Raw genomic sequence first — 11,095 nt, forward strand, 5'->3', positions numbered from 1 at the left:
TAGGAGTTGTAACTATTTTTAATCGCGGTTTGATTTATTTTATATGTTGAGATTGAGTTTCAGTTTATTATTCTGTTAGTCCACATAATTGTTAGGCTTACCTAGTCTTAGAGACTAGGTGCCATCACGACATCCTACGGTGGGGAAATTAGGGTCGTGACATGTATATCAGTCGCGTGTAGTGACTATTGGGGGATTGGAGATTAGAATTAATCTCTTATTGCTTAGTATGGTTGATTTTGACGTGATCTTAGGCATGGACTGGTTGTCTCCATGTCATGCTATTCTGGATTGTCATGCTAGGACTGTGACGTAGGCGATGCAGGATTTTCCAAGGATCGAGTGGAGAGGTTCTCTAGATTATGTTCCCAGCAGATTTATTTCCTATTTGAAGGCCCAACGGAGGGTTGGGAAGGGATGTCTATCATATTTGACCTTTGTGAGGGATGTTGGTGCTGATTCTCCTACTATTGACTCTGTTCTGGTAGTGCGAGATATTTTGTATGTTTTTCCTGCAGACCTGCCGGGCATGTCACCCAAAAGGATTTTAACTTTGGTATTGACTTGGTGCCGGGCACTCATCCCATTTCTGTTCCTCCGTATCATATGGCACCACCTGAGTTGAAGGAATTGAAAAAATAACTTCAAGAACTTATTGATAAGTGGTTTATTAGGCCTAATGTGTCACCTTGGGGTGCACTGGTTCTGTTTGTGAAGAAGAGGGATGGTACTATATGAATGTGCATCGACTATATCCAGTTGAACAAAGTTACAATCAAGAACAAATATCCTTTGCCGCACATTGATGATCTATTTGACCAGCTTCAGGAAGGGAGGGTGTTCTCTAAGATTGATTTGAGGGCTGGGTATGACCAATTGAAGATTTGGGACTCGGATATTCTAAAGATAACATTTAGGATCCGTTATAGTCATTATGAGTTCATTGTGATGTCTTTTGGGCTGACCAACACCCCAGCATCATTCATGTATTTGATGAACAATGTATTTCATCCTTATCTCGACTCGTTTGTCATGTTATTCATTGATGATATCCTGGTGTACTCTCGTATTCAGGAGGAGCATGCCCAGCATTTGAGGATTGTGTTGCAGCGGTTGAGGGAGGAGAAGCTCTATTCCAAATTCTCCAAGTGTGAGTTCTGGCTTAGTTTGGTGGCTTTCTTGGGGAACGTAGTGTCCAATGAGGGGATTAAGGTGGATCCGAAGAAGATAGAGGTGGTTCAGCGTTAGCCCAGGTCGTCCTCAGCTACGGAGATTCAGAGCTTTCTCGACTTGGCCGGTTATTATTGTCGCTTCGTAGATGGTTTCTTGTCTATTGTATCGCCTTTGACTAAATTGACCCAGAAGGGTGCTACTTTCAGGTGGTCGGATGAGTGTGAAGAGAGCTTTCGGAAGCTCAAGACTATCTTAACCACAACTCCAGTTCTAGTTTTGCTTTCAGCTTCAGGCTCTTATACAGTGTATTGTGATGCTTCTCGGATTGGTATTGGGTGTGTCTTTATGATGGAGGTAGAGTGATTTCTTATGCTTTGCGTCAGTTGAAGCCTCATGAGAAGAACTACCCTGTCCATGATTTGGAGTTGGCTGCCATCGTTCATGCATTGAAGATTTTAAGGCATTATCTCTATGGTGTATCTTGTGAGGTATTTATGGATCATCGGAGTCTCCAGCACTTGTTAAAAAAAAATCTAAATATGAGGCAGCGGAGATGGTCGGAGCTGCTAAAGAACTATGATATCACCATTCTATATCATCCCGGGAAGGCTAATATGGTGGTCGATGCCTTGAGTAGAAAGGCGGTGAGTATGGGCAGTCTTGCATTCATTCCTGTTGGTGAGAGACCGCTTACAGTTGACGTTCAGGCCTTGGCCAACCAGTTCGTGAGATTAGATGTTTCAGAGCCTAGCCGGGTTCTAGCTTGTGTGGTTTCTCGATCTTCCTTGTATGATCACATCAGAGAGCGCCAGTATGATGATCCCTATTTGCCTGTTCTTAAGGGCACAGTTCATCACGGTGATTCCAAGGATGTTACTATTGTGGATGATGGGGTGTTGAGGATGCAAGGTCGTATTTGTATGCCCGGTGTAGTTGGGCTACATGAGTTGATTCTTGAGAAGGCCCACAGTTCGCGGTTTTTTATTCATCCAGGTGCCACGAAGATGTACCAGGACTTGAGACAGCACTATTGGTGGAGGAGAATGAAGAACGATATAGTGGGGTTTGTAGCTCGGTGCCTAAATTGTGAGTAGGTGAAGTATGAGCAACAGAGACCGGGCGGATTGCTTCAGAGGCTTGAGATTCCAGAGTGGAAATGGGAGCGTATCACCATAGATTTTGTAGTTGGGCTCCCATGGACTTCGAGAAAGTTTGATGCTATTTGGGTGATTGTGGATCGGCTGACCAAGTCTGTGCACTTCGTTCCAATTGGGACAACTTATTCTTCGGAGCGGTTGGCTAAGATTTACATCCGCGAGATTGTTTGCCTTCATGGTGTGCCGGGGTCCATCATTACAGATCAGGGCACGCAGTTCACATCGCAGTTTTGGAGGCCAGTGCATCATGAGTTGGGGACCCAGGTTGAGTTGAGTATATCATTTCACCCTCAGATGGACGGACAGTCCGAGCGCACTATTCAGATATTGGATGACATGCTACGCGCTTGTGTCATTGATTTTTGGGGTTCTTGGGATCAGTTTCTGCCACTCGCAGAGTTTGCCTATAACAACAGCTACTAGTCGAGCATTCAGATAGCTCCGTATGAGGCTTTGTATGGGAGACGGTGTCGATCTCCGATGGGTTATTTTGAGCCGGGTGAGGCTAGGCTATTGGGTACTAACTTGGTTCAGGATGATTTGGACAAGGTTAAATTGATTCAGGATCGGCTTCGCACGGCACAGTCTAGACAGAAGAGTTATGCCGATTAGAATGTTCGTGACGTTGCTTACATGGTTAGGGAGAAGGTGTTGCTCAAGGATTCACCCATGAAGGGTGTTATGAGGTTCGGGAAGAAGGGCAAGTTGATCCCTCGGTATATTGGGTCGTTTGAGGTGCTTCAGAGGATTGGATAGGTGGCTTACAAGCTTGCCTTGCCACCTAGTTTGTCGAGTGTGCATCCAGTATTTCATGTTTCTATGCTTCGGAAGTATGTCGGCGGTCTGTCTCATGTTTTGGATTTCAGCATGGTTCAATTGGATGTGTAAGGCCCCGTAAAATTTTGTAAAGGAATTTAAGGTTTTGTGGTACCGAAGTAGGATTACGTGTTTGAGGATTGTAGAAATTCTTGGCAGAACAATGCGCTGGGGAGTAAAGGAAAATATTTGGCAAAAGAAGACATTTCTGCGGCCCACTATGCGGCCACAGAATCACTCTGCAAACCGCATAATGGTCGCAGAGTAAAGCAAAAATCTGGGCAAGTTTGGATGATATTTTGCGGTCTACTATGCGACCGCAAAACAGTTTCGCGGGCCGCACACCAATCGCAGAACCAGTATGGAGATTTTCTGGAGGGAAGTTCTGCGGCGCATTATGCGACCGCAGAATAGGTCTGCAGTGCATTATGCGACCGCAAAATAGGTATGCGTGCCGTAGAACCGCCGCAGACCCAACCCGTATTTTTCCAGTTCTTGAGCACCAATTGTACGGCCAATTTGCGGACCGCATAACCATTTTGCGGTCATTATGCGACCACAGAGTGTGTTACGGAGCTTCATGTTTTTTCTAATTTTTTACCCAACCCTATTTCGATATATTGAGGTAGAGGGACTCTTCTGAAGCAAAAAATCTTATGTTTAAGAGGGAAGTAAGGGTGTTTTAGAGAGAGAGGAAACCCTATGCTAATTGTTCATCAATCCTTGCTCAAGACTAGGAGAATTCACAAGGAAAACTCACAAGATCTTCACCCAAAAGGTAAAGTTCAAACCCTAGTATTCAATTTTGAGTTTGGGTATAAGATGGGTAATTTAGGAGTATGATTCCTGGGTGTGGGAGTTGTAATTTAAGCATGTATATAGCTAGAGGATGGTGGGGAAGAAATTTAACTAGTATGAGTAAACTCTTGGTGTTGAATTAGTTGTGGAGTGAAGGAAACCTTGTGGAAGAACTTTGTAATCAAATTCGCACACCTAGTGTTTGATAAAATGCTTAAATGAGGTGAACCCACGAATATCTTCCTAATTATGGTTCAATTTTGCTATGTTTCTAAATAGATTGAGGTTGCTAGAGTTTTCGGAACATTATAGTAAGTTAAGGAAGCAAAAGCAAGGTATGTTGGCTAAACGCTTCTCTTAGAATTGAACCCCACATTACCCTTGTAATTTTCGAGTTGATCATCATAAATCTATTATTTCGAATAAGCTTTGTGGAAAAGATATATGTTCAATACATGTTTCAAATGCTCTTATTATGTTGTGCTACTAATTGAGGATGTGTTCAAAGTATGGATTGCGTGTCTTCATGTTATAACTCGAAGTCGTGTTTCAAATGGAAGTTATTATGCCAAATTGTGTAAGGATTGTGATTGGGATTACACCTCCACCCGTATATATATATTGGGGTGAGGCAGCAAGGCCGCTTTGTGTAGGATTTTTTGTATTTTTGTTACACCACCACCCGCACACATTGGGGTGAGGCGGCGGAGCCGCTTTATGTAGAGTTGTGGTATTGTGAGTACATCTCCACCCGCATACATTGGGGTGAGGCGGCGGGGGTGCTTTGTGTAGTATTATGATTATAAATCCACCCGATTACGTTGGGGTGAGGCGGCAAGGCCGCTCTGTGTAAAAATAGTTGTAGAGGATCCCCGACTTGAAATTTATAATCTTATTGGAAGTTCTTAATAACATCTGTTTGACGTGTATGGCTATCTAAGCCATGTTATTGTTACCATGATTCATTACATTCATGTTGTATTTCCAAGTCCTTGAATAGATGTTTTAGTTTTTATACTAGTACTATTTGACATGTACTAACGTCCCTTTTACCGGGGGCATGACATCTTTAATGGATGTAGGTTGTTCCACAGCGGGAGGCATTGACCAGTGATAGCAGTACACTTTTTTTCCAGTTGACTTGGTGAGCCCCACTTTATTCTGGGGTTGTGCATCTTTTGTTCCGTGTGTATTATGTTTTGAGGTATAGCCGGAGCCTTGTTGCCGACATCATCATTGCACTCTTTTATACCTATTAGAGGCTCCGTAGACATAGTGTGGGTTGTGTATTAGTGTGAAAAAGTTAAACTAAAGATGTCGTAATTATATCTCATACTTCCACTGTAAAACTATGGTTGTCAAATGTATTGTTTTGGAGACTTATAAATGAAGTAACTAATGGTGATAGAACTAGTGTTGTTCATGAACCTCGTGGTATTAATTAATGAATATTATATTCTCTTTGTTTATGGGTGAGTTGGGTAGAAGGAAATCCAGCAGGCCGGGTTATCTCGGTTGAGCGTCGGTCACGCTCCCCGAGGTCGGGGCATGATAAGATGGTGATTTGACTTATGATGTGGAGCCGGTGTCAATTTTGGATCGGCAAGTTCGAAAGTTGAGATCTAAGGACATAGCTTCAGTGAAGGTGCAGTGGAGAGGTCAGCCAGTTGAGGAGGCTGCTTGGGAGATCGAGCGGCAGATGCGGAGCAAATATCCACACCTATTTGAGACTCCAGGTACAAATCTAGACCCGTTCGAGGACAAACATTTGTTTAAGATGGGGAGAATGTAACGACCCGGCCGGTCATTTTGAGAGTTGCATCACGTTTCCCCATTTACTATTCATTCCCTACTTAATTATTGTTATGTGACTTGTCGGGGTACTTGGTTCGGGTTCGGAAAGGATTTAGAATGAGTTGAGACACTTAGTCTCAAGGTTGGAAACTTAAGTTGAAAAGGTTGACCGAATGTTGACTTATATGTAAACGACTCCGAAATGGAGTTTTGATGGTTCCTTTAGCTCCGTTGGGTGATTGTGGACTTAGGAGTGTGTCACGACCCAAAATTCGTTAAAGGTTGTGATGGCGCCGGACACCATTGTCAGGCAAGCCAACACTAAATAGTTAATTAAATTCTCATTTCTCATTTTGACTTTTAGAACCCCGTTCCCCTAAATAAAACTCATCGTATGTGCTTTTATAAATTTATGACTTGCGGGAATGGTTGGTTCGGGATTTGAAAGTGTTCGGGTTGAAATCGAAACACTTGGTTCCTTATGTTGGCCTTAAAATACTAAGTATTAGGCTTGAATCTATGTGTGATTCGTGTTTTTAGTGTTGTTGGATGTGATTTGAAAACTCGACTAAGTCCGTATGATGTTTTAGGACTTGTTGGTATATTTGGTTGAGGTCCCGAGGGCCTCGGATGAGTTTTGGATACTTAACAGATCTAAAATAGGACTTAAACAGCTGCTGCAAATGTTCTTCTGCCCAGAAATCGAGCCCAGGCTCGAGGGCCATGATCGAAGCCAAGGCTCGAGGGCCATGATCGATGGCAAGCTCGAAGGCCAGTGATCGAAGGCCCAGGATCGAGGTCCGGGATCGAGGGCTATGCCCGAGGCCAGGATCGAGGGCCATAAAGATCGAAGACATGATCGATACCCAGGATCGATGGCTGCCTCGGTAGTTTATAAAACTAGGGATTTCGTCCCATATCTCTCAAGCTCTTAATTCTCGTCCTAAGGATGCACTACCAAGTGACACGGTAGTGAACCCAGCTGGTGGTAACGGCATGGGGCATGTTATGGCGGTTATCACAAGAAGTGGAAGAGGCAGAAATGCACCCACCTCAAGTGAAAGGCGACTTGCGGATGGTGACCAAGTGATACAAGAGAAGGAAATCCCAAACAATGTTATTCAAGCAAATGATGAGGTTCAGATTGACATTGATTATAGTATTGAAGAGACTCAAGAGGAGGTGAACCCATCTAGGGAGAACATCATTGACATACCGGAGCCGGTAGTGCAAAAGACTAATGTGCCATTGCCTAAGCCTCCACCTCCCTATTCTCAAAGACTTTCCAAGCAAAATGATGAGAATCAATTCAAGAAGTTCATTCAAATGATGAAAGTCTCTCTATTAATGTGTCGTTGGTAGAAGCTTTAGAGCAAATGCCCGGTTATGCAAAGCTTATGAATTATCTTGTGACCAAGAAGTGGTCAATGAATTTTGAAACTATCAAGGTCACTCATCAAGTGAGTGAAATTGTTCATTCCATGGCTCCTAAGTTGGAGGATCCCAGTGCTTTCACAATTCCTTGTACAATTGAGAGTGCCGAGTTTGCTAAAGCTCTTTCTGATCTTGGGGAGAGTATATATTTGATGCCCTATTTGGTTTTCAAAACTTTTGAAATCGGGCAACCAAGATCCACATCTATGAGGTTGCAAATGGCCGATCGTACAATGAAAAGGCCGTTGGGAGTAATTGAGGATGTTTGAGTCCCGGTTGATAAGTTTATTTTTCCGGTGGACTTTATTATTCTAGATTGTGAAGTTGATTATGAAGTGTCTATCATTCTTGGGAGACCTTATATTGCTACAGGTAAGGATATTTATGATGTGGACGTCGGAGAACTCACTTTTCGGGTTTGTGATGAAAAAGTGGTATTCCATATGTGTAAGCCTATGTGGCAACCAAATAGCAACGAGGTGTGTTCTATTGTGGGTTGGTGACCGGTATTATTGTTAATGATACAAGTTCTACAATCAATGTTGGTGATATGTTGGATGCCGTGTTGCTCAACTTTGATGATGACGAGATGCATGGTTTCATGGAATGTGTGAATTCTTTGCAAGGAATGGGGTCATACGACTATGCACTCTGAAAATTTTCTTTGGATCTTGAGAATAGGAAGACTTCTCATACAAAGCCTTCTATTGAAGAGTCACTTACTTTGGAGTTAAAGCCATTGGCTCCACACCTTAGGTATGAATTTTTTGGCCCTTGTTCTACTTTACCGGTTATTCTTTCCTCTTGTTTAACTAACGTGCATATTGATTCCACATTGACGGTGCTGCAAAAGAGGAAGAAGGCTATTAGGTTGACTTTTGATATTCGGGGTATAAGCCTTTTATTTTGCATGCATAATATCAAGTTGGAGGATGGTGCTAAATCGTCCATTGAACATCAAGGAGGACTCAATGAGGCTATGCAAGAAGTGTCAAGAAGGAGATTATCAAGTGGTTGGATGCCAGGGTTGTCTACCCCATCTCCGATAGTTCGTGGACCTCTCCGGTTCAATGTGTCTCAAAGAAAGGGGTCATGACAGTTGTTACCAATGACAAGAATGGTGACTAGTTGGAGAGTTTGTATGGATTATCGTAAGCTCAACAAAGTCACAAGGAATGATCACTTTTCACTTCCTTTCTTGGACCAAATGTTAGATAGATTGGTCAGTCGTGCTTTCTATTATTTTCTTGATGGGTAATCGGGCTACAACCAAATTCTTATTGCCCTGGCAGATAAAAAAAACAACCTTTACATGTCCTTATGGTACTTTTTCTTTCAAGAGGATGCATGCAATGCACCGATAACTTTTCAACGGTGTGTGATGGCTATTTTTACGGACATGGTGGAGGACTACCTTGAAGTTTTCATGGATGACTTCTCGGTGGTTAGGAATTCTTTTGATGATTGTCTTTCAAATTGGGACAAAGTGTTGGCTAGATGTGAAGAGACAAATTTGGTGCTCAATTGGGAGAAATATAATTTTATGGTTGAAGAAGGGCATTGTCTTTGGCCATAAAATCTCAAGGAATGGAATTGAAGTTGACAAAGCAAAGATTAAGGTGATTTCTAAGCTTCATCCCCAACTTCGGTGAAGGGTGTGTGGAGTTTCTTAGGCCATGCGGGTTTCTACATGCGCTTTATCAAAGATTTCTCTAAAGTAGTGAACCCATTGTGTAAGCTCCTTGAGAAGGATTCCAAGATCCATTTCAATGATGATTGTTTGAGGGATTTTGAACAATTGAAGCTCAAATTAACAACCACTCCTATCATTATCTCTTCAAATTGGAGCTTGCCTTTTGAACTCATGTGCGATGCAAGTGATGTAGCGGTTGGTGCTATTTTGGGGCAATGCATTAACAATGCTTTTCATCCGGTTTACTATTCTAGTAAGACCATGAATAGTGCCCAAGTAAATTACACCGTTACGGAGAAAGAGCTCCTTACTATTGTGTTTGTAATTGAGAAGTTCCGCCCGTACTTGATGGGTTCCAAACCTATTATCTACACGGATCATGCGGAGCTTCACTATATTATGAGAGAAAAGGAATCTAAAGCTCGGTAGATGATATGGGTACTCTTGTTGCAAGAGCCCCATTTAAACTTCTAGATTACGGATTAATGTGTTGTTTGAGGCAAGTTGGGCCTCCGAATCAGCATTCTTTTTCATTATTTGCTTAAACATATTCTCGATACGACTCATCTCATTGTTTGAACTTGAACCATGGGAAGGATAAGGAGGTAGGTTTCTCCGTTGTTGATACATTAGGGGCCTTTAAAAACCCGACCCTCAATTTCCTTGATTGTTTCGCCAACCACCTTGGTTGTTGCCTCCCTAATTTCCTTTGTTGTTTCCACTCCAATTTCCTTTATTATTGTTATTATGCCAATTACCTTGATTGTTAATGATTCCTTCCCCGATGAGCATATTTTGGCACTTTCAATGAAAGAAGTGCCGTGGTTCGTGGATTTAGCAAAGTTTCTTATGAGTGGTATCATTCGAGATGAGTTCTCTTCAAACCAAAGGAAGAAGCTCAAAAGAGATTGTCAAGATTATTATTGGGATGAGCCATGCCTTTTCCGAATTTGTATGGATGGGGTGATTAGAAGGTGTGTACCGGAAGAAGAGCAATGTGATATTCTTAGCGCTTGTCATTCTTCGCCATATGGTGGTCATCATGGTGGAGAAAGAACATAAGCCAAAGTTCTTAGTTGTGGATCTATTGGCCTAGTCTTTATAAGGATGCAAGTGACTTAGTGAAAAGATGTGATGAATGTCAACGGACCGGTGGATTTTTAAAGAAAAATGAGATGCCTCTCACAACCATCTTGGAGATTAATATTTTTGATGTTTGGGGCATTGACTTTATGGGCCCTTTTGTGAGTTCTTATGGAAATACTTACATCTTGGTCGCGGTGGATTATGTGCCCAAATAGGTTGAGGCCGTCGCCTTACCCAACAATGTGGCGAGACGTGTAGTGGCTTTCTTGAAGAAGAATATTTTTACAAGATTTGGTACTCCAGGTGCAATCATAAGTGGTGGGGGGTCACACTTTTGCAACAAGGCTTTTGACGCTTTACTTAGCAAGTATGGTGTTAATCACAAGATCACGACTCCCTACCATTAACAAGCTAGTGGTCAAGTAGAAGTCTCAAACTGGGAGATAAAGAGTATCATGTCCAAAATGGTGAATGCAAATCGGACGGATTGGTTCAAGAAGCTTGATGATACGTTATGGGCTTATAGGGCTACTTATAAAACACCTATCAGAATGTCTCCATACCGATTACTGTTCGGAAAATCTTGTCATCTTCCAGTAGAACTAGAGCACAAAGCAATGTGGGCCTTGATGAAATTGAATCTTGATTGGGATGTAGCCGCTATCTTGCGGGTTGCACACTTGAATGAGTTGGATGAGTTCCGGTACCATGCATATAAGAGTTCATCCTTGTACATAGAAAAGATAAAATATCTTCATGACAAGTACATTTGGAACAAAGAGTTCAAGACCAGTGATCTTTTATTGTTTTTTAAATCAAGACTGATGATGTTTTCCAGGAAGCTCAACTCCAAGTGGAGTGGTCCGTTTGAAATTGTTGGTGTGACACCCTTCGGTGCATTGGATTTGACGAACAAGAACAACGAAATATTCTGAGTCAATGGTCACCGGGTGAAGCACTACTTGGGTAAAGTTGGAGAGAGCAACATGGTGCCGGTCATTTATTTCACTTGAAGATGCTTAGACATTACGTCGTATCGCGATGTTAAATTAGGCGCTTCTTGGGAGGCAACCCAAGTTCTTTTCCTATTTCTTTTGTAGTTAGATGTTTTTGCTACTTTTAACTTTATTTGAAGAGTGCTGCA

The 11,095-nt window shown here is 42.3% G+C and overlaps 1 protein-coding gene across 1 annotated transcript; it reads left to right on the plus strand.

The window, feature by feature from the left end:
* The first annotated feature begins 10,415 nt into the window (after positions 1–10,415).
* LOC142177279 (uncharacterized) lies at positions 10,416–10,886 on the plus strand. The gene is made up of 2 exons (XM_075245751.1): positions 10,416–10,654; positions 10,790–10,886. Exons 1-2 carry the CDS (start codon positions 10,416–10,418, stop codon positions 10,884–10,886), a joined length of 336 nt encoding a protein of 111 aa, XP_075101852.1.
* The last annotated feature ends 209 nt before the right edge of the window (positions 10,887–11,095 follow it).

This window comes from Nicotiana tabacum, chromosome 23 (assembly GCF_000715075.1).
Source record: "Nicotiana tabacum cultivar K326 chromosome 23, ASM71507v2, whole genome shotgun sequence".
Lineage (NCBI taxonomy): Eukaryota > Viridiplantae > Streptophyta > Magnoliopsida > Solanales > Solanaceae > Nicotiana > Nicotiana tabacum.